The 24,424-nt window shown below is 42.4% G+C and overlaps 1 protein-coding gene across 2 annotated transcripts in view; it reads left to right on the top strand.

Moving 5' to 3' along the window:
• tmtc2a (transmembrane O-mannosyltransferase targeting cadherins 2a) overlaps positions 1-24,424 on the top strand; it is a 47,069-nt gene that overhangs the window by 12,037 nt on the left and 10,608 nt on the right. Inside the window, exons 2-8 of one of the 2 annotated variants that reach the window (XM_028396926.1) lie at positions 9,674-10,289; positions 18,872-19,706; positions 20,129-20,243; positions 20,865-20,950; positions 21,361-21,542; positions 21,933-22,011; positions 23,017-23,138. In XM_028396926.1, the coding sequence (XP_028252727.1) occupies positions 9,674-10,289; positions 18,872-19,706; positions 20,129-20,243; positions 20,865-20,950; positions 21,361-21,542; positions 21,933-22,011; positions 23,017-23,138 (2,035 nt within the window). Of the gene's footprint in view, positions 1-9,673; positions 10,290-18,871; positions 19,707-20,128; positions 20,244-20,864; positions 20,951-21,357; positions 21,543-21,932; positions 22,012-23,016; positions 23,139-24,424 lie in introns of both variants that reach the window. The other variant, XM_028396918.1, reaches the window with a different exon arrangement.

Raw genomic sequence — 24,424 nt, 5'->3', positions numbered from 1 at the left:
AAACATTCAGAAACTGTGTGGTTGTGATAACAGAGCAACAGGCAAGTTATTGACTCTACTGTGAAGGTGAGATCTGATCATGTGTGGCAGGTCTGGTTTAGGAGCAGCAGACATCAGTAAAATGTCAGGTAGACCAGGTGGGAGTCATTTAGTGCTGATCTCAAAGGGTCTGGTAATTTAATGTTTACACAGGTTTGCAGTGCATGCCAACGAGACGTAAAAACGTAATGACGTGCCTTACGACAGATGTGTACTGAATGACGGAGTCAGTTTGAGAGAAGTGCCGCGTCTCTGTACAACTGACAGTCTAATAACAGAGAATGTTAACAAGCAAAGACGGACTGCTCTGCTGCTCCAGTAAAACATCACAGTTTATCACAGGCAGTCTGCTTACACGGCACAAAGTAATTCATGGTTTAAAAATGTTCGCATTTCTGGAGAGTTGCTTTTTTCCAGCAGCTGGTAAAAAGGCCCGAGCAGGCTGCCGACCAGGACGCAGCCTCCCCGTGCAGCAGGGAGCAACGAGCGTCCCTCTCCCGCTCCATCATGTCTCTTAAACTTCTCTAATGGCTCCAGCATCGCGACACGATGGACAGGGAGAGGGACGCTCCGCTCCACTCCCCTGCGCTGGAGCCCCCCAGTACTCCGGCACATTCCCCAGAGAGGGACGCTCATTGCTGCACGGGGAGGCTGCTCTCTGGCCGGGCAACCCGCTCCCATGCGCCCCGTCCAAGAATTCTAATAGGGCTACTATACTACAACTAATAATAACAATATTTCGTGCACACGTTATACATAATTCGTGGCCACAATTTATTTCTTTTTTTACCATGTAAGGAGGGGCTCCGTAGTTTTGGAGAACTTCACTTGTACAGACGCTCTCTAATAGCAGGCTGTATGCAGAAGCATGTTTAGTCTCGTAGTGAATTGTGTCGAAGTGCTGAACCGGTGTTTTGCACCTTCGGAGCCCTCTGCGTAGCTGGAACCAACAACAGCCCTGCAGCACCGCGTGACGCACCACGATGCAGACAGAGAGTGATAATGTTCTGCTCAGAGAATCCTGATGCAAACGTTACACAATGAGTTAAAAACAAAAACAAGAATTGTCTGTTGATTTTGTATGATTTACTCTGTTTGGCTTGCGGGCCAAAAATAACACATTTTAAGATAGAAGCCGCGGGCCATAGAAAATCCGACCGCGGGCCGTAGTATGGACACCCCTGTTTTAAGGTTTGACTTTAAATCTCAACTCACTGCATCTGCTTTATTTTTCTTCCCTGGGGGACCTCAAAGCATTACTTTTATTAGCAATTGATTTCCAATAGCCCCCACGCCAACCCCCCCGGTGATGCTGAGGATTCATTACTGTCTTTTATTGACATCATCACTCAGGAAGCTCTGCAGAGGACCTCGGCCTTCTTTTCAGCTGAGGTGGCAGCGGTGCCATTGTTGTCAGATCACCTCTATTTTGTGCAACCAGCTAATGGGAAGTGATCCATCAATCACTTAGAGATTAAGACTCTGCAATCAATATGCTGAAAAATAGATGAGACAAGGCTGATCATTTTTTAACCACTAAAATCCCCTATGTCAGGAATATTCCATCTAAAGATAGCTGCCTTTAAGCTGAATGTATTCTCTGTTAGTCTGCTATAGTACATAATCGTCCTGAAAATTAGATTAAAAGATACTCTAATGTCGGTCCAAAAATGTATGGTCTACTACAAGGTACAAGGGGTCTTAGATTAGCATAAAGACAGGTAGCAGCAGGGGACTGTTTCTTCGCAAAAGCACTTGTTTTTATTTGTTTGTGTACGGATAAAACTAATGGGATTTAATGTGCTAATTAGCTTTAGAGCCATAGCTTTTTTGTAAACTTTGAACAGAGCCAGGAGAGTTGTTTGCACCTGCTAACAGTCTTAAGCAAAGCTAATGCATCTCAGCATTAGTTAAGACAGAAAATAAAGTGTATGAATGTAATTTCTATAATATTTCTAATAATATTTCAGAATTAAACTGATGCGTTATGGTTTATTAAACTCTCAGCAGGCTTTCAGTGAATCGATTCCAAGTCTGTTAGTGTTTGTTGTTTTGCTAATCAGGAAACCAGCTTCACATGGGGGACATGAAAGCAAGTGCACTGCCTGACAAAAGAGAGACAGGCAACTTCCTGATGTTTGAGCTCAGGCTGTTTCTCTCTTTGAAGCCGAGAGCCCCCGGAAGAAATCTGTTGGGCTGGCTTAGACAGAGTGTGGATGTAGTGGAGACTTAATCAGCTATGAACTGACCTATTGGACCTGATGAGGGTAGAGCTCCAGTGATGAGGTGGAACCATCCTGAGGCTTGTTCAGTTAAATACATTTAATTAACATTGAAGCAATTATCCTCTTTGGACGGTAGGAATAGGAAGAGCCTCTGCAAAGCAAAGCATGTTTAACAACCAAGCCGCTGGCACTTTGACAGACTTTTATGAACGCTATCTGGACATTTATGCAGTTTTCCTCCTTCTCCCATCAGCGTGCCACTTTGGCGTGTGACGGAGTGTGGGAAAGCAGCAGTGCCACTTCTGGCTGGGGTATTGTTCTGCTAGCGGTGCTGATGACGTATGATGTTTGAACGCTCCCTTAATGTTCACTTCCTGACTTTCAGAAAGCTGATGCAAATATTTTATCACGTTTTCACTGTCACATGGACACCATACACATTACTGCACATGCACATTAATCAGATTACTTGCTGACCTCTGACATTTCAGAAACTCTGTGTACTCTATGATCACTTTGTAAGCCTGTTAGTTTTGGATCAACACAGAGGTGATTTGGACCCTGACACACACACACACACACGCACACACACACACACACTCTCTCTATCTCTCTTTTAATACACTGGCCTTTATCCCACTGCTTGTGCGACTGAATCTAAATGAAGATGAAATCAATACTTGACGTTATTTTGAGGACAGTTTGAAATCAATGTGTCTTGTGTATTGACAGCAAGTTAAATATGTCATCAGAAGTATAAATATTGGTTTCCCATGGCAGCTTTCAGATGGTAAGTTCAGCCAGCAGTTGTAGCAGTCAATAGCTTCATCAGCTACAGTAATCCATATAAAACATATTTACTATGTCACATTTTCATGTAAAAATGTATGGTTTTAGTAACTGCATCTGTGACAAGACAGGTAAGGTAACACAAAAAAGCAAAATTTCAACAAATCCAAACAAAAACACTTAGAAAGAACAGCTAAAAAAGAGCATTGTGGTGAGGGTAAGGATCACACTCAGACCCTGTTTACACATAGCCGGGTATTTTTAAAAACAAATATTTCCTTCCCTCGGTTTTCTAAAATAACATCGTCCACACATCATCGTTTTCAAAAAAGTTTCCATTTACATTAACCCGCATAAATACACCCCCAAGAGCAATCACGACTACGCTGAGCCTGTGAATGGCAGTGTAGGAAGGAGAAAGCCGTGCAAGCCAATCAGAAGCCTCAGTCTGGCTCTTTGTGTCAGAAGTTGTTCCCAAGTTGCTGAACCTGGAGACCTAACATGTCTCTGCTCCTCTACATAGTAAGAAGAGCTGTATTTACAAATGCAAAAGTGCTTACACCAACAGACATGCAAACACTACATGGAATGCTTCCATTACTAGACTACAGCCTGCCCTGGCAGCCGTACTACAGCAAAAAAGGTTGCGCGAACTTACGTGCAGACTGCCGCAAACTCTGTTTTTCTCCGTTTTTGTCAGGTCACATTGAAACGCGAACACGGCATTTTCCAAAATCTCCACTTTTACCGGAGTTTTTAGAAAGAGGCGAAAACTCCGTTTATGTGTAAATGAAAGACACAAACAAAGGGAAAAGTCTCCGTTTTTCAAAATACCCCTGTATGTGTAAACAGGGTCTCAGGGTGGGTGGAAGACAACAAGATACAGGTGCAACACGTTAGGGTGGCTCAATTAATCAACAGCAGGTGGACATGCAGGCAGACAATCAAGACACTTGAAACAAGTAGAGATAAATAAAACTGAAAAATCACTGACTTAGAAACACACTGGGGTTAAAGTGTAATATAAGTCAATAGAAGCTTACAGATGAACTTATACTGTGTGAAATAATGTGTCACACAGTGAGTGTGAGTTTACATGTGTGTTCCTGCTCTGTTGTCATTATGTGCACATGTTGTACTTGTAGAAAGTAGACATTCAGCCTTAGGATGGATGTAGTGTGGAAATGGAGTGCTGATATACTTTGGACTAGCCCAGGGGTCGGTCAGCATTAAAAGAGCCATTTGGGCCGGTTTCCCTTTGAATAGAGCACACTCGTAGCCACAAACCCCTAACTACTAATCTACACCTATTTGGACACTAAATTGAAGGTAAAATTAATCTATAGATAGATAGATAGTTTTTCCAGTTTATATGTTATTTTGATTTCAGTGTGCCGTAGTTTCCTCCATGCCGTATAGGCTACAGTAGTCAACCTGAATATGAAACGCGTTAGTTCATGGTCCGATATAAAAATATGTATTTTAAAATTAATAGCTTGTTTAATTATTTCTTTCGCCTGGTTAATGTGATTTCTGCCCTTGAACTTCACAGCGTATCGTATCCATTTCAGCACTGTAAGACGGATTGCGAGCTCTCATCTGTGAGGCTCGAGCAGTGTTTACTTTTAATGTAGTTCATGATGGAAAACACCAGCTTGCACAAGTATGAGGATCCAAAGATCGACAGGACTCCAAATGCAAACTTTTCCATGTTCATATAAGTGTCAGGAATGTCATTCCATGTAGGCTATTGAACACGAGTTTGTCCGGTGTCACAGGTGCTGCGTACAGGATGCGAACATGACGCATATTTTGACAAAATATGAAAAGTTTTATTTTAATATCACAAGAGCATCTCAATCTCCAAAGAAATAACTATTACTATGAAAAAACTAAATGAATAAAATAAAATACATTTAAATTAAACAGCCATTATTTATTTAAATTATTATTTTTTTCCAAAAAAGAGCTTGCTGCCTGGGAGCCACAACAGAGGGATGAAAGAGCCTCTTGTGGCTCCGAAGCCGCAGGTTGCCGACCCCTGGACTAGCCCATACATCTACAGTATTGTTAGCCTTCATGTCTAAAACAAATTAAGAGTTGAGTTTTGCTGTGGTTGCCTGTGAGTGTAAACTGTCAAACTTAAAGGCTGCAAATGTGTTTTTTTGTGCTAACACGGGTGTCCATAGAGATTGACTATCTTTCAGACCCAGCCTCCAGATGCTGCAGGCGAAACTACAGTTTTGTGCGCTTGTACATGGGCTTCATGTTTTAGCCATGGAGGTTGCTGCTTTGTAGCTAAGACAGGTGTGAAAGGCACTATGTATTTGTTGTTTCACGCATTTTAAAACCATGTGCAAACAGGGTCCAAAGGTCAGGAGGTCCTGTGGGATGCCTTTTAACTCTGTCTGATCATCCCCCTGTTACTCACCTTCCTCGTCTGTAACCTTAGCCCGGCCACATTCTCCGCTGTGCTGCTGTGATATGGATTTTTTTTTGGTTCCTCAGAGTTTTTCTTTTCATAAGCATCATCTGCATTCACAAAGCCAGCAGCAGCAGCATCAGTGGCGTGTTTACTTCAGCCATGTGCCAGGCTGAGATTAGCACTGTGTGAATAGGCCTGTCTGTCTGTGACTTTAATTAGGACTCAGACTGCTCAGTGAGGCGATGGAAGTTTAATAGATCTTGGCCAGACAAGGCGTATTGTAAAAGTCTTGACGAGGATCAGATAGGGGAAGAATGAGACGGATGGAGGAGAAGTTAACCTAATAAAATGAAGATAAAAGAGTGAATGGAGGCACAGGAGGCGATGACTTCCGTGATACAAACTCTAGGCCAGTATCCATTAACAGAAGTGTTTCATGATGATTGGTTAATCCATCTTGTTGCTGCAGGAGGATTTAACAAAAGCCTGTGAATCAGCCGGTCCTGATTATGTTAAGTGATAGCTACTTATTCGGGTCTGTTAAAGTGGAGGGTTCATATATTTGACACTCAGTACAGTGCTTTGCTGTGCAGTGAATATTGTTTTTATTTCACACAGTCACACGGTAACATCTAGATTAAGTTAACTACTTAAAGTGAGATTTTGTAAGAAGGGCTGCAGGAACATGTGATTTCTGTGTCACATGTTTAGATCAGGAAGTTATTTTAGAACACACACAGCCTGTGCAGGAAATACTGTATGTGTTAAAATGGGAAATGGGTCCTCTTTTGTGTGGAACGGAACTGTGCTGGGATATACAATACATGGTTACATAATGTGTGTATCAGTGTTTTGGGAATGTGTGTGCTTTTGTATAATAGATGTACTCTCAGCTGAAAAGTAGGCTGCTTATGTAGAACAAATATTCATGTCTAAATGAGTTACAGATAATATTTCAATAGTAAAAGCAGGGAAAGAGGAACAGTTTCGGGATAGTTTTTCACCCCTCCTGACAATCAGGAGATGTCCTGTTTTGACTGCTTTGATCTGACGTTCAACTGGAAGTACCTGCTAACGTGAGGGGTTTTGAGATCTGGTTTTAATGCTCTTAACTGCTTGGAGACTCATCAAGTAGAGGATGATATTGAGAAGCCGTTGGTGTTGACAAGTAACTTTCAACTTTCTGCCCTGTGAGGTTAACAGCTAATGTCTCCTGTTTTGTATCACTTTCAGGCACTCACAGATTCTGTGTAAGCAACAAAACTACTTGGTGAGGTTTTAGAAAGAAGGTGAAAGTTTGGGTTTTGGTTGGGGTAGGAAGCCCTGCTGCTGCCTAAAAAGGTACAAAAGTGTTACATGCACATTATTATCCAGGTTATGTAAACGTTCAGAAACCTGATCAGTTGTTTTGTGGTTATCCACATATGTCAAAACCAGGAGAAGGCCTTATGTAGGTTACTGATACTGCTACATTCACAGAACATAACCACGTTAGGCCTACTGCAAAAACGTGACAGTACCCTTGCACGAGTAAATGCGCTCATGGCGTCAGGACTAGAGAAAGAGTTTTAGCGTAACGTTGCCTCTTGAATTCCTCTTAACTTAAATGGTACTGCTGCAGGAGTTAGAGTTAGGAGTTCTCTTAGAGTGAGACACACGCAATTTAACAAGTTCTCACGCAGAGAAATGATTAGCTTCACCGCACAGAAACTCCTATAAATATCTTGTAAATGAAAGAAAGGCAGACAAAGGATCTGCTATATAACTACCTGCTGGTAATAAGCTGATTAATTGTAAGTGACAGGTTAAAAGACATCATTCTAAAACTGTGCATTTTATGCTGGACTAAATCGAATTGCACTTATCTGTTTTTATTATTGGCCTCCATGCTGTACTCATATTTGGATTTAAAATTCTGCTTTCCGTATCAAACACACACTTTGTTGTATTTAATTGTGAGCAATTTAAATACAGCTAGGAAATAACGCTAGACACTAATTTTATTTTTTTTCTGACTAAATAATTAATCTGTCAGTCTCTCAGTCTGCGTTTGAATAAAATGCCTGCTGTGCTTTAAAAAAGGGGGGTGGGGGGGCTTGATGTGTATGTGAAGGCAGTGGCAGCACATGAAAAAGCAAATCACTGCTGGTGAGATCATCACTGCTTGGGAGGTGGTGGAGTGCTTCATTTGCATATTGAAAAGAAACATACCCAAACACTGAAAGACGAATTTTCTTTGCACTTAAAGCAATGGACAGGTGAAAGAAGACCTCAAATGCACCTCAGAAAAAAAGGGGGTAAAAAAAACCCATTCCCACTAATGTCTCTTTTCATACATGATGGAAATCCCTCAGATTTTACTTCCCCCTGCAGACCCCCACCCCAAAACCCGTCCTGTACTTTGCAGATTGTGAATAGAGTGCCCTGCAGCCTGCCTGCCCCACATACGGAGGTTGAATACAAAAGAGCCCCCTTCTGTAAAAGCAATCACTGCGGGGGGAGGCCGCTCTATCTGCACCACCGCAATGAAGCCGTCAGCGCGGCCTCTGCTGTCACACAGAAAAACGGACATGTAACCATGTATTCCCAATCCCTCGTGGTTTTTTTTTAATCCTAGAGACAGGACTAGGGCAGGGACATGAGAAGTTAGTGCTGATTTGAATATTTAAATTATTTATTACCACAGAGTACTGAGGCCCAAGAGGAAGGATGATATCAAAACTCTTCACTGTAAAACATTTTATTAACCACATATCACTGAAGATTTATAGTTTAAAAAAAAACGAGTGACGTCATGCTGTGGCTCGCCGTCGCCTGAGAAGCACACTCTAGCTGTTCCTCAACACAAACAATCCTGGGAAATGGAGGAATTGACTACAGCTCACACGATGACAGGGCTGCAGGAAAAAACATTTAAATTAATTCATTTCGCAGTGATGGCTTTGAGTGGACTCGGACTTTTCACAGCTCTTTATGCAGCTCTCTTAGTTACAGTCTCAGCACAAAGGAAGTCCCCGACTGGCCCCCTTTCTCCCTCTCTGCACAAACACAAGAGACACTGCTGAACACAAATGGCGATGCCTTTCACGCTCACATAATAAACCAGGTTTCATGTAGCAGTATATGCAAATAAAATCTGTGGCCTCAGCATGAGCGCGCTGCGTCGCCCTCAGAGGAGAAGACAAGCTGCTACCACTCTGTTCATTGTCTTTCCTCCAGCTGCTTTTAATTGGCACGTCAGCGCACAGATCAGAAGATTTGGCTTTCTTTTGATTTGATGATTTCCTCCAGTGTGTTGTAGTCTTCTTGTTGTGTGGCTGTCTTTTGTGTTACTCTTTAATGCGATCGTTGCCATTTTGGCAGCATCATCTTCCTAAACTTCAAATACAGGCAAAGAGGTGGAGCCTTTTTTTCCCTTTGTGTTTTAACATTTCTTACAGGCTCCCACTTGACCAGGAAGTCATTGTATAACTATCAATGCCAGTTGTGTAGTTGATCTAATTTTACTTTCCAATAGGGGAAAAAAAAATTAAAAAAAAACATGTTTTTTTTCGTGGCAGGATTCTCACTCACGGCACCAACTTGTTTCAGCAGCCATCTCATTCATCACATGTAATCCCTGCGGCGAGCCTCATTTGTTGCAGTGTACACGAATGCAGCTCATGTCCCCCCAACCCCCACCCACCCCCTCGTAATGATCCACTAATTATGAGAATCCGCAGCAGCCTTGGGGGTGTGAAACCACCTGTCTGTGCAGGTACATGTGACATATGCACACGCTGTGACAGCGCACACACATGCCTGTTAATCAAATACTCTGTGGTCTGTTTATTACATTTGGGCTCCTAATCACATTTGTCCATTAAATTTCACTTATGAGCAGATCATCAGCAAGATGGTGAACGTCTTGTTCCAAATAAGGCCGTGCTGCATATGCACATGATGCAAGTGGATAATGTTATACGGACTTATGAATTGTTTGTCAATACTTGTTTAAAACTTCTGTTTGTAGGGTGAGCTTTTTTGAAAATACTAAAAATTGTGGATGACTCATCCTGCACTAGGGGGTGTATACAGATTTTTGTCCAATGAAATGCTTTTTTAAAGCTGATCAATCAGAGCAGACAAAAACAGGAAGTGAGATATGACACAAAACAATGGCAATTCAACTTGTAAATTTCTTTTGCTCTTTCAGCCGAGCCATCAAGACCAACCAGGACCTTCTCCCTGGAACTCCGTGGACCAACATCCTGTATGACGACTTCTGGGGAACTCTGCTCACTCACAGCGGCAGCCACAAGTCCTTCCGCCCACTCTGCACCCTCTCCTTCCGCCTCAACTACACCCTGCACGGCCTGCGGCCCTGGGGCTACCACCTGCTTAACGTGGTGCTGCACGGCTTGGTCACCGGCCTCGTCACGGCCTTCAGTCGCCCCCTGCTTGGCGGCGGGCCTTGGAGCCTGCTGGCCGGCCTTCTCTTTGCATCTCATCCGGTGCACACCGAAGCAGTTGCCGGCGTGGTGGGGAGAGCGGATGTTGGCGCTGCCTTGTTTTTCTTGCTGTCTCTTCTCTGCTATGCGAGGCACTGCAGGCTCCGCGAAGACCCGCACAGGAGCTTCCAGAGCAGGCGGTGTGAGGGAGGCTCAGTCACCAGATGTTGGGCCTGGATGGTGGGCAGCTTGTGGTGTGCGGCAGCCAGTATGCTGTGGAAGGAGCAGGGGGTGACTGTGCTGGCTGTGTCGGCTGTGTATGACCTCTTCATGTTCCAGAGACTACGGTTTCGCCAGGCACTTCTCCTCCTGGTGGGAAAGGTAAATAAATGCATGCCTCTGGGGCCTCTAAGTGTTTGTGGCTCTTGTCTTGGCATCTCAACATATCCAGTTTCCTCTTCCTTCCCTCTGAGGCAAACCTCAGTCAGCCAGCTGTTAATGGTTCCTGTATGGTGGATTAGGTTTTGTGTGTGTGTGTACTTTAACAATTGTGTGTTTGCTTTTCATTAGGAGTGTAATTAGGAAATCTGTTTGCTTGTGCAGGCCCCACAATTGGTGCATGAAAAATTGATTTTGCTAAAACAGGAAGAAAATGTATGCAGAAAGGGAAGTTTTCCACTTCCTTGCAAAGCTGCCACCAACTTCAATTTGCTGCAGTAAATAGATACACATTCATGCAAGGAGATCTAAATTAGGATCTCAGTCTCATTATGTGTGTCTGTGTGTGTGTGTGTGTGTGTGTGTGTGTGGAGCTGGAGCTGGAGCAGAAACAGGAAAAGCTATTTCTAGGGTGAGTTGTTTTCCCATTTGAAAAGGTGACAAAGGTATGTGCAGGAAAACACTCACACTCAGGTATATTATTCGGTTCAGTTGTGGAGTAAGCTGTCCAAACATACACAAACATAACATGTGCTTCCTCTGCAGGGAAGCTCTGCAGGGCTCCATTTTCCCCTCCAAATTCAAGTTATTTGAGGAAGACAACCTTGACGCAGTGACTCATCTGATTATGGGAATCAGGCACTCCATATTTGATTAGAGAGACGGCTCCTCAGCCAACATGATGGCCCTCGTAAAATGCATAACTAGCATAATAAAAAGTCCCCTTGGATTTGCTGAGCAAGGACAGTCTGGGTCTAGATGTGCACAAGGATCTTTTTATAGTGGTTCCTTCTTGTGAAAACCTCTATAAATACTTTGTTTGTTGCAAGGTTTGTACCACAAATGTTTGTGGAGCTGTACAAAGTGCAAAGACATGACAAACATGTGCATGACCGCCTTATTAATGCTGACTGAATGAAAATTCTACCTAGAAAGTGTTGTGTGAGGCTTTAGTGTACCTGTGGGGCAACTTCTTCAGGAGTTGATAACCCGCAAATGTTATTAAAGTGATTGCAGTGAATAGCCCAGAGAGATCAGAGAGGGGAGATGGGAGGAAGGGGGATTCTGCTTGGCAGGGGTGACCCGACCACTAGACCTCAGCAGACACAAAATAACACCTGTCTTTCAAATTGTACTTAGAAAGTATGTTAGTGTAGCTATGCAGAGGAGAAACATAAGCCACAGAGGAGGCAAATAAATACAACCATGAATCCAAACCAGAGACAAGAAAGTGAGAAAGATGACTCAATGTTTTCCTATAATAAAATAAAGCATTTTATATGATTCGTCTTGCATTATATGCCCCCTATGCCTGACATGACAATTAAAAATGTGATAGTTTAGACTTGGGGGCGGAGCCTGCCAGGTCACTGACCAATCAGGACAGACTGAAGAATGGCCGAGATTAATTTTTTCAAAATTAATTAATTAGTAATATGTGACTTTTTTGGACTTTTTATGGATGTTTTTTTCTGGACATCCTTTCCAGAAAATACATTGTTAAGACTTTATATGCCTAAAAGACATTAAAAAAAGACATTTAAAAGCGAAAAGAAGTTATAAAAGTTTATAAAATCTGATCTGCCTTGTGTCTCCTTTCAGTTTTGTTCTTGCTCACTGAGACCTGAGCTTGGGCCAGGTCTGCATGAGCGATGTAAAACGGGCACAGCTAGCTAAGTTTGTGACGTGTCCACACACACAAAAAAAAGATGAGGACATTTATTTTAATAAATCCCATCTTAACCATATCTCCTATACTTCTCTAACCATATTTATTGTTGAATCATCAGGTTATCCGTTTTTTTTCTGCTGCTGTATAAACAAAGAAAGTCGAGACAGAGTTGAGAGGCGTCGTCTCTGCTTGTTCCAGTCTGTTGCATTACAGTGTGACAGATTTCATCACCCTCAGAATCCATTATGAGAAGTCACTTTTCTTGTATAGTTATCACACAGTGGAGCGGAGGATACCATTAGCAGCCTCCACCTCTTTATCCAGACACAATAGCCAGCCTGGCCAGAATCCCTGTGTGCCAGCCACCCAGTCTGCCAGCCAGCTCCTGGTGCCAGCCCCCTCCCAACATTAGCGCCTCCCGCCACTGTCGGCACATCTGGCTCGTTTATCACTCTGGCAATGCCCTCCCCCTATTGCCCTAGTCACGGTTATCTTGGCAGGGAGCTCGTTACTTGCTGGGGCCAGCCACGAGGGCAATCATTTCCTCGATTACGAGCCAGACGTCTCAGGACGCATGGGAAAACAAAAGGGAGAGGGATACAGAGAGAGAGAGAGAGACTGTGAGCGGGAAAGTATGCTCTCACTTCCTTTCCTTTATCTGTTATTGGTCTTTCTCACCAACGGTGCCCTAAAAACACTTTGAAAACGGAGGACTATTTCTTCCCAAATGAAGCAGAAGACTGACCTCACCTGAAAGCAAACAATATGGAAATGAAAAACTATTCCAGCAGTGCAGCAGAGGGGACAGATGTGCTTGGAGCAGCACTTCATTTCTCGTCCTATTACCTCCCTAATCAGACCAAGATGAGATTTCAAATGAGACAAGGTAGGAGAGTTAGGAAATGATGGATGGAGACCATGGAAGGTTTGGTGTTAGATCCCTAGATTATAGAAACATAACGTCTTTGTTCTCTAACAAACATGCTGATGAATGAGGCTCCAAGCATTAGACAGAGCCCAGGAAAACAGTTTGCAGCTCTCTCTCTGCTAAGCCTTAACTCTGAAAACTTTGGCATGCGATGCAGAATTCATTAAAATGTGTTTGTTTAAAGCTGATTGAAAAGCACAGATGCCAGCGATTATACCTTTCAGATGAGCACAGAAAGCTCCAAATCCATTGAGAAACGGCTTTCCTTCCTTTTAGTCTCCACCTTGACTACATCTTCAATATGTGCACCTTGAGCCAAATGAAAGATGACAGTTAGCATTTTAGCAGAGGTGCGCATACAATGGAGGGGATTTGATGGTGTCCTCACCAGTTTGCGGCTAAAGTGTTACGGACTCCTCCTACTCATTTATCTCAATGAGCGCTGCAGACACACAGATTAAGTCTGGTGTAAGCGGCTGACGGCTTGATGAATGCCGTGCCAATTATCCTGTAGCAGAGGCACTGGGCTGTGAAATGATGTCCTCTGTTGCAGGTTTGCTGCATGTTCTTTATTTAGCCTGCATTCCTGTGAAAGAAAAGTAGTGTGAAGAGTCAAAACTCTTTCAAACAGTCTCAACTTGAATGCTCTATATCTTAGTGACAAAACTGTAAATTGCTCCAAGATGCCTCCGAGATAGGTAGAAATCCAGCCACCAGAGGTGCTTAAAGCAGTCGTCTCTTAGATACATGAATAATTTTCATCCTCCAAAGTAATTGCATCTCTAAGTGCTTTGTGAAAATAGCACTCGCAGTGTGTCAGCTAAAAAACATGGCAGCTAAAATTACACTGATATTACCTGTCACGAAGAACCTTCCAGTCATTTCAAAACACACAATCATACAGAAAGTGGACACAGCTGTGGAAAGTCTTCCTCCCGTAAATGGATTTTTGACCAAACCTTAAGGCTTCAGGTGCCACTGTCTGGGTAGGAGACGTGTCATGTTGCATATCCAGCAATCAGATTTCATATTAGCCACTGTGTGCTGCTTTCATACTAAGCTATAAAGCCTAGTGTTGCATTTTCTCCATTCTTGTAGCAACAAGCTAATCTTAGCAGTACACACAGGAGCACTTTTAATGTTACATTAGCTCACAAACAGATAAATACTGTTAGCTATGATGTTGGATTGTTGGTCAAACATGCTGATACTTGAGATTTTATGAACATCTGCAATGTCTCTTCAGTGGAGCCATTCAGATTACCCAACACACGTACCCCATCATGTGAATGACGGTTAGAGTACTGGTACTTATTCTTTCCACTTCAAGCTGTGGATGCAAGATGACATGTAAATTGAGGCTTAAAGCACTTGCAGGGCCTAATTCAATGAATCTGTTTGTGTCACTGAAAGAGCCCCATTGTAATGTGTACTTGGAACGTGCTCTTAAACTGTTCACAATCAGCTTCAATAGCTCTAAAATCAGACTAATCTAAATCAGACGCGTGACATCTCTTCTGTATAATCCCCACATTAGTCAAACAGGCAACTCTTTAAGCAGCAAGGTAACACGGAGGGCGCCCGCTCTGCAACCTGTGACCCGTCTCATTACAGGTCTCTCTGTGTCAGCAGCAGCATGTCTTTAATGGAGGGAACCGGCAGGGTAATTCGGTCACTTTATCAAAGTCATCCCGTTCAGTGCCCGGCAGCCAGGCTGTCTGATGACTTGGATGATTTGTGCCAAGTCAGCACACAATCAGAACACATTAACGCCTGCCTCGTTCCTGCTGTGATCACCGCTGGGTGCAGAAACTGTGGAGATCTTTCCATGCATCCATTGCCATTCAAATCAACATACAATAAGGTTTTAAGCTTCTCAAACAAGGAGTCCAGAAAATCCCGATTGGAAAAGAGTTATGAGCAGCTTAAATAGAACACGACTTTAACAAGAAAAGTCCGGAAGATCACTCCCCCCCGCTGTCTTGCTCCAGTCCATAGCGGCTTTAAACAGTGCATGTACAAGTCAGCTGTTTCTTCACACATGCTTTAAACACTGCATGCTACAGTGTCAACATTCAGACCACACACTTCTGGGATTAATAAAATGAGAACTAATAATGAAAAGCGCAGGTTTAAAGATTACAGCTTGGGAGCTAACTGTATGTTTATGGGAAGAAAGAGGTGGAGGGACTAAAAGAAGGTTTAATTTAAGAGAGGAAGAGAAAAAGAAGTGGATAGAAAGGAAATAAAATGTATTAGAAGCCACAGAAATTTATGCTGAATTTCCAAATGGGGATCCAAAGTGAAGGGGGGTGTGTGGTTCAAAGGCTTGGAGCGAGCAGGATGGTGCATTTGACAGTTGGCTGTGGATTATGCCAGGCGTCTTTTCCATGGATACACAAGCAGATCTCATGAAGGCCAATCAGTCAAAAGCAGTTCCCAGGAATTTCAGCCAGACAGAAGAAAGACTGAAAAACTTTAAAACTTTAAAAACCACTGATACACACCACTGATTTTAGATTTGTCCTCTGATGTGTTCTTCATTGCATTGATAGCAAGAACTCTTAAAATGGCTAAAATGGCAAAAGTTATCCATGCACTTTATCCATCTCATCTGTATTAATTTTCAGACAACCATGCTCAAGCTTTGTCAGCCCTGACAAATGGATTCAGGATGTGGTCCTAGATTGGCCATACTATATTTGACTCAAAACAGTGTGAACCACCAAGACGAGCAAATCTGATATGTGTTATAATGTGAATGTGGCCTTAATGCACTAATACCATCACACTGTGCTGATATCAAACCTGATTAACCCGCTCCTCAGCCTCATTGATCTCTGAGATTTTGCTTCATTAGACCACAGGATAGTTTTGTGATCCCATGCAGTGATTTCCACCACAGGGTTTTTAATGCATTGATGCCTGAAGGCCTGCAGATCATTTAATACTGGTTGTCAGCCTTTTCCTCTGTTTTAGAATCATTAAACGATATTATGATATTATGATGAAATTTGAAACCCCTTGCTCTCTTTACTTCTTTTTGATTCATAATTATGTTGCCTGACCTGTCACCAGTTAAACTAATTAGCTCAGAGATCATTTTATTTTAGAATTAAAGAACTTTCCAGGTCTTTCTTGTTTTTGATAGTGTCACAGATATGGAAGCCAATTCCAATCACTATAAAGTAAATAAATACATAAATAAACAAATACAGCTACAAAATTGCCAGTTATTTATTTGTCCCACCTGCCAGGAGTCAGAATGTGACTTTTGTCTAATAAACACAGCAGACTTAAGAGACTGACTAGCCATTGGGTGTTTTTAAAGACAATAAACAGCTGAACATCTGTCTAACTGATCACATAAACTCTTCTGAGGTCACAGAGGACTTTGGCAGTATTGGTTATGAATCTTTGTGCTATACAACAGATTAACCAGAAGTCATAGTTGTGTTTGAATGTATAGTTTATGGTGGATGAGAAGGGGAAATCATAGTTGAAGTGCTGAACCAGCCTCCACACTGCAGTTGGAGCTGTTTGCGTGATTGATCGCAAAGTCAGTTAAGGAATGTTTCACAAATAGACAAGGCGAGGAGCTCTTTCACCTAAATACCACAGACGATTCCCTCACTAGAATTGGCTCATTTGCTAATACCAAGTAGAATTGGATTCCTCAGACGGTCTCCTCTCTTGACAGGCAGTATGAGCTCATCCATCAATAAGCACATCCCTGTGTTTTTTGGTGTAAAATGTTATCGTCTGTTATCGTATACGTACAGCCTTTCAGCTTCCAAATCAATATCCAATTCTTGTTTTTCCACCGCCTCTCAGAGTGCTCCGAACTCTTTGAACTGGCCCTTTAGAAGTGACTTTCTGTGTTCTTACCCAAGCCAACTTCTCCACACAGAACATGTTTTTCCATTTCAAGAGAAATCAACAATAGAACTGGAGCCAGTAGATCAGGTGAGTCAGTGTTAAACCTCTTATTCTAATCCCAGCATGGGTTTGTTATGGATAACTTTCCATCACCCTGCACACAAGCCTGCTCAAGCACACTCATTGTAAGAGGGGTGAGTGATCTGACTCTTTGTGCATTGTGTAGAGTGGATTACACCTAAATTATTACAATAAAGACATAAAAGCAAAAAGTGCCACACTGGATCAACACTTTGAATTATAGTGGCTCCAACACTGATAGCAGCTACTAAACCAACATTATGTAAACTTCTCTGTCCTGAGCTGTGATCACTGTGATCTGAATACACAGGTTCAGATAAAGTTCATAGTACTAGAGGAAAATAAATGGGCTCAGAAAATAGGAAGTGATCATTATTCATTATGTTATGTTGTGTTTATTGCACTAAGAGGAGAAGAGCAGGCACTTTTTGGTCAGGGCTGCCTCAGGCCGTTGGAAAAAACACAGTCCTAAATCAGATTTAAGCACTAACTCATTTCAGAAATCATCACAGCATAGGTTTCCTGAGGAGCAAGTTTGAAGCTCAGGATGGTGGCTGTGGCTGTCTGCAGCATTGCACTGTATGACTCCGCCTAAAGACCTAGTTAATTTGAAAATCAATAGTGAGGTGGAGGGTGGAGATTTATAGTGGCACTCACCTGTCCCCAAAGGTGGCTACAGCCTCAAAATAAGTGGCAACCAATGTGGAAGTGCTACACCATGTCACAGAGGGTTTACCCCCCCCCTTTTTTTTGCTAAGTTGCACATTTTAACACCCTCAAGTGGCCATTTGAGGAACTGCAGTTTCTGGCACAGTTTCAGCAGTCTTACAGCTCTTATAAGTATAGTTTGACCAATCAGTGATCATATAGTCAAGAGTGCATTCATCAACCTTGTCAGCTATGTATTTTTTTAATAAATTAAATAAACCTAGTGTCAAATATTTAAATCTAATGTATTTATCACCCACCAAATATTTTGTTTCCTTTAAAGTGCATGTTGTATTAGTCGTCACTGTTAGAGCCTGTGCTATTTTTATTATAAAGGGGGGGGGGCACAGTTTAATTTCCAGTCGTGTGACAGTGTGCCGAAAGGTGTTGCGTGACAGAGTGCCCTAATGGTGATAATGCTACAAAATTAATGCTCTTATGAGATGTAAACAGCATCTACATACTAACACAATGAACCCTAAGCTCATTACCAGTCACACTCTGACAGGCAACAAGGAAAGACTTAGGGGGGAAAAGCCTCTCATGCTTCAAATTTACTTCAAAGCTGACCTCAGCTAGGTCAGAACTGAGGCGAGTGCAGTGCACTGATCTATGGAAAATTATTTCAATTTTTCCCTTTTTTTGATTTTGGACTTGTATGCTTGATAGAACTTTTTTGACATTTAAGAATGTACTGGCAAATCAAATGTGTTATTTAAAAATAATAATCTTTCACCACTTTTCATGTGACATACTCAATTTGAAGTGACTGTTCCATCAAATAAACACTCGCTTGACAGTGACATTCATTGCAGCGTACAGCTGTACAAATCCCAGTGTGTTATAGAGGGCTGTTTTCGTGTAAACATGGTGGTGTTGTTTCTGGCTTGGGTGCATTTTAATTTTGAGAAGTATGCCAGTGTGACAGTGAACTGCATAATTGTACATGAGTGTGGTTTAAGCCCCAGGCAGCTACTAAAAACATTCCAGAGATCACTTTACATACTTTTTTTTCTGTATACTTGATAAATTAAGAAGTTTTTATGAATTAGACCCTAAATGCTCACACTCTGCTGCCCGCAGAGGATTAAATACATGTATAAACCTTTATAATTCAAGCCTGATCTTGAAAGATTTGACATAAATTAAAAATAACTATTCCAATGAAAAATACTCGAGGTGCACTGGAAATGCCGCAGCTTTGACCTGAATGTTGATTTAGGTGTTTTCCCTCAACATTTTTCTCTGCTCTTTCAGAAAAAGAACGTCGGTGTGTTGCTGAGTCTTGGCATTCTGGCTTCCTGGGGAGTCATTCTGCTGTCAGCTCGCCTCTACTGGATGGGCAACAAACCTCCCAATTTCTCCAACTCTGACAACCCAACGGCTGACTCGCCACATTTTCTCACTCGAATGTTGACCTTCCTCCACCTGCCAGCAGCCAATGCCTGGCTCCTTCTATGCCCCGAAAAGCTCAGTTTTGACTGGTCTATGGATGCCGTGCCCTTGGTGAGGTCACTGGCCGACTGGAGGAACCTTCACACTGTTGCCTTTTATGGTGGACTCATCCTACTGACTGCGTTTGGCCTATGTGGCCCCATCTCCAAAGCCAAGGAGACTGATGGAAAAACTCATGTCACTAATGGGAAGTCCATCACTAATGGTAATGGTTATCATGCCCCAGACACAAACCATAACACAGACCAGGGGCTGCCAAAGACTACCCTGAATGGGTCTGCTGGACACCACCACTGTCCTCCTCGGATGTCCCTGCCCCCCACAGAAAGCCTTGTGCTATTTTCACTTGGCATCCTATCATTGCCTTTTATTCCAGCCACCAACCTGTTCTTCTATGTAGGCTTTGTTATTGCAGAGAGGGTACTTTACATCCCCAGTATAGGCTTCTGTTTACTTGTGACTGTTGGTGCCAGAGCCCTGTATGTCAGAGTGAGGACTAGAACCTGCAAGGCCTTGCTGCTATGTCTCTGTGTGGGACTAGTGTTGCTGAATGGACTCAGAACTGTTCAAAGAAACAAAGACTGGAGCAATGAGGAAAACCTATACAAGTCGGGGATTAATGTGAATCCTGCTAAAGGTGAGAGAGTTGACAGGAACCAAAACCTAAATTTTCCTAAGTAATTGGAAAGGCAGATGTATTCACTTGGTTGTACTCTGCAACCCCACCTGTAGATGGCACTTAAGTCTACATTTTGTTAGTGTTTTCTGCCACTTTTTGTCTTATTTTGTTCGTAAAACTGAACTCAAATATACAGATTTAGTCGTATTATTATACATATGGTTTTTTAACATGGTTGTATTTTGTAGGCAAGCATGTACACAATTTAAAGTAGGAAGACTGTTTGGACACACACCCATGGGGAAAGCGTCAATATGACTTTCTTCTCCCTCATGCAAGGCTTTAAAAAGTCAATGATTGACAGGGCAATATTTTTTTAAAACATGCCAACAGTTTTTTTTCCTGTTGTGCAACTTTTGATTGATATGTGTCTCCTGCAGCCTGGGGAAACTTGGGGAATGTACTGAAGAACCAGGGCAAGATGGCAGAGGCGGAGAAGGCATACAGGAACGCCCTGCACTACCGAGGGAACATGGCTGACATGCTGTATAACCTGTGAGTGTTAAAGATGCCCGTTCACACCGCCTCCTGTTTGTACAGTCACACACAAGTGAGTGCCGATGCCTCCCGTCCATCACTCGAGATCGCGGCAGAACAAAGAAAGGCAGAGGGGATAAAGCACAAAGAGTGATAGACATGGAGATAAACAAAAATAGATCTAATACAGGATGAACTAAGAGAGTGTGACAAAAGAGGGAAATAACTCTGCGAGTCTCTCGTGGCTCTTTTGGCTACTGAGTTGATTTGTCATGGTTTGCAGGGCCGGTGGGAGAACAAAAAACCACAGCCAATTCTGCAAAGGTGTCAAAGTTGCCAAAACCTCATAGCAAACTCATGTCTCTCATGCTGAAACTGTTTTCTCCCGACTCTCAGGTGTCAGGAAGCTGGCAGAGCAACAAAGGGAGAGAGGAGAGCATTCTTAAAAAAAAGAGGTGTTATCTGATGGATGGCTGGATTATAGTGGGTTTATGCATTAGTATATATTTGGTAAGGAATACAAAAGGTTAGCTTTAGGCCTTCACTCGTCACTTTGATGAAACGTGGTATTTGTTTTTTTTAAGTAATGCTTTTGTGGTGTTTTAAAAATGTCATTTTTGCATTTTCATCTCATCTCAGGGGTTTGCTGCTGCAGGAGAACGAACGTTTTTCTGAGGCACTAAATTATTACAAACTGGCCATTGGGAGCCGGCCGACACTGGCATGTAAGTAAACCAAAGAGGGTCTTATTCTCTGTTCTTATTTTAACACTGAATTTGATGTTCTTTTTGCCACACGGTCATAAGAAGGGCTGTATTCAGCTTGACGAGAAAATGATGGGATTCAATCTCACACCTGAGTGCTCGCATGTTAGATGAGGGTCCATTCTTTTACTGTACCAAGGACGATTCTTTAAGACAGGACACGTTTCCTCTCCTCTAACTTCATCTCATTTGAACTCATTTAAATCTGCCTCTTTTTTTTCCTCATGGTAATTTTATCTGACTTTGACCTGTGCTTGTTGAGAACACTCAGTTTTAGGTGGTCCAGTCCTTGTCAGTGTATTAAAAGATCTGTCAGTGAATATAATGTCTTAATTTGGGTGCTCCATGTCCCTCTATCTTATTCACAGCAGCCTACTTGAACACAGGAATAATCCTGATGAACCAGGGCAACCTGGAAGAGGCCAAACGCACTTTCCTTACTTGTGCTGACATCCCAGATGAGAACCTAAAGGATCCCCACGCTCACCAGAGCTCCGTCACCAGTTGCCTGTACAACCTGGGGAAACTGCTTCACGAACAGGGACAGCAGGAGGTCAGTGCATCGCCTTCATGATGAGATGGGAAAACATGTAGACAACTGAAATGATCACACATTTCATGAAGCACAGTTAGCAATGCTAGAAGTTCATTATTTATGTTGAAATGAGCATTAGTAGTCAAGAAGTGTCAGATTCTATGAGGCCACACTGACACTAAACTAAAATATGGTCAACAAAAAAATCTGTTAGAAGGGTTCTAACAGATTTAATGAATGCTATTTGATCAGATTTTGGTGGTCATAGGTTAAAGACACTGTAGACTTGGCTAATCACAGAGGGCATACAGCTTCAAGGAGATAATAGTAGTTACCACATATGATTTAACTGGTTATGCGAAACAAAAGCTGGATGTGCTAAATTAATCTTTTAATCTTCTCTTACAGGAGGCCCTTTCATTTTATAAGGAAGCAGTGCAAAGAATGCCCAGACAGTTTGCACCTCACAGCCTTTTTAACATGATGGGTGAGTTCATATACCATCTTTAAAATGCTGCAACTGAAATGTTTGTCATGTCATTTAAATATTTTGAATATGACTGTTCACTGAGTGAATTAAAACAGTGCAGTCCTGGTTTGGGCTTGACTGATCAATCTGAGTGTTTGTTTCCATTTGTCCCATTTTATCTGAGCTTTGAATTGAGTTCATCAATTCACTGCCAAAGAAAACTTTCAAAGGGCTGGAAGCACCTGTTGGATCGTACATTTGTGTCCTCTTGGAAGAGAATTGAGGCATAATCTGCGTAATAAATCACATCCTCTTCTTTGTTATTGTAGTACTAATTACATTATTGGAAGCTCATCCCGATGACATAGTTCAGATTGCTGGGAGATGTCTGCATGTTTAGTCAGGTGGACGGAGAGGCTGAAGAAGGGCAGTCTGTTAAAACTGAGGTCATCATCAGACTATCATCTTACCCAGAGGGGGGCAACAACATGAGACACACAGCAGTTGTAAAAAGCGATGTCACATTTTTATATTTGCACTCTGCTTTTGAATAATAAATTAAAAGGCTTAAGCAGGTTGTTTTGTCCCAAAACATTCAACAGTAAATCATTTCAGATTGCAAAAAAATGGCAGACAGTGTAAGATAAACAAAATACCCTGCCAGTTGTAAAGGCAATGAAGAATCCAATACCTGTTTTTTACATTAAAAACTAAACTAAACCTGCCTGTGATCAATAAGATATTTTCAGAAATTAAATCATCTGTTTGTAGAATCAGCTAAGTTTCTTTTTAAGTAGTGGTTACTACCGTATTTTCCGGACTATAGGTTGCACCAGAGTATAAGTCGCACCAGCCAAAAAATGCATAAAGAAGAAGAAACATATATAAGTCACACCGGACTATTAGTCACACCAGCGGGCCAGCGTAAATCACTACGTTTTTATACTTATAGTCCAGAAAATACGGTACATGTCTTAATGTCTTTCTCTCTAATGATGATGTCCATCCTGTAATGTGTTTCAGGTGAGGCCTACATGAGGCTGAACAGATTGGAGGAAGCAGGACACTGGTACAGAGAGTCACTCAGGTCCAAGCCTGACCACATCCCTGCACATCTCACTTATGGAAAACTCCTGTCCATCACTGTACGTCCCACCACACACACACACACACACACACATACACACACACATGAACACGAGAAGACACCAAGAAGACATTGTCTTACTAATGAATGCAGTGGTTTAGAATGTAATGAAGTGTAATTAAATGGGACCTGGAGTGGCAGCGTTGGGGTGATGAATAATACATGCAGAATGACAGTGAAGCAAGACGAACCCATTCTATTAATTCCTCTGCAGAGCCTGAAGAGCTGCGATAATTGTTGTTACGGAAGGTGTTCGCTACAGTAAACAAACTCTTCTCCCCTGGTCAGAAGCCAGGGAGGATTTCTGAGGCATTCATGAATATTGTTTTGACCTCCAGCACAAGTAGTCAGGTGGTTAAAGGATAACACAGTGTGAAAGAATGAATCAAGATTGAAATGTTACGGTAAATATAACCCTTTGGATGGCCTTGGATTGACCCTGGTCCAGGACTGATGCCAAGAAACTGCATAAATGCATGTCTGATGTCTGAAGGTCAGAGACACAGGGAGTTTGTCTGGTGTGGATGAAAGCTCTGTGATTGGATGAGTTCCAGATAATCAGTGTGTTACTTCTATCCCTTACTGTGTGTGTGTGTGAGAGAGCGAGAGTGTCAGAGGGGCACACAAACGTCCCAAATTTTACCTTGCATTTCTTTTAATGTTTTTTTCCTACAGAAAAGACAAACTTCCTGTGCTTCCACCACCTCTCCCTATACAACAACAGATGTATTCACAGCTGAAGCAAGTTTAGATTTGGGAGTTGAACTGTGTGCCACTTTTAACCCTTCTGACCTCAAGCTGCAGCAACGACTATGCATTAATGTGCAGCTGCAAACCTTAAGGGCTTCAGTTCTGACCAGGTCGCACACGGATTAAAGTCGCCTGTGTGGCTGGACATCTGCTTTGCTCGCTCAGGCTCAGGGCTCCAGATCTTTGCACTCGGGGGCCACCTCCACTACTACAGGGGCTTAAGAAACAGGAGATTGGATGGACCCTGGACAATGGGCCAGTGGACAGGCTTATAATGCAATTACTCTGCTTCCTTATTGAATCACTCACATCGGCTACATTTTTGGCCGTCCGATTTAGACGAGGTAGGGAAAGGTCACACTGAAGTCTTGTACTGTGGTTCACCCCAGCATGTGAACTCCAGTGTTTTAGTGAAGGACAGCTACAAACTCGCCCTAGGGCAGTCAGGATATCAGGATAATCATGGCCAAAAGTACTTACAAAAACAATAACTAGATGTTTGTTCTTCTATGATGCTTTCTAACAAACAAAACA

The sequence above is a fragment of the Parambassis ranga genome, chromosome 2 (assembly GCF_900634625.1).
Source record: "Parambassis ranga chromosome 2, fParRan2.1, whole genome shotgun sequence".
Classification (NCBI taxonomy): domain Eukaryota; kingdom Metazoa; phylum Chordata; class Actinopteri; family Ambassidae; genus Parambassis; species Parambassis ranga.
This window is presented reverse-complemented; position numbering and strand designations above follow the sequence as displayed.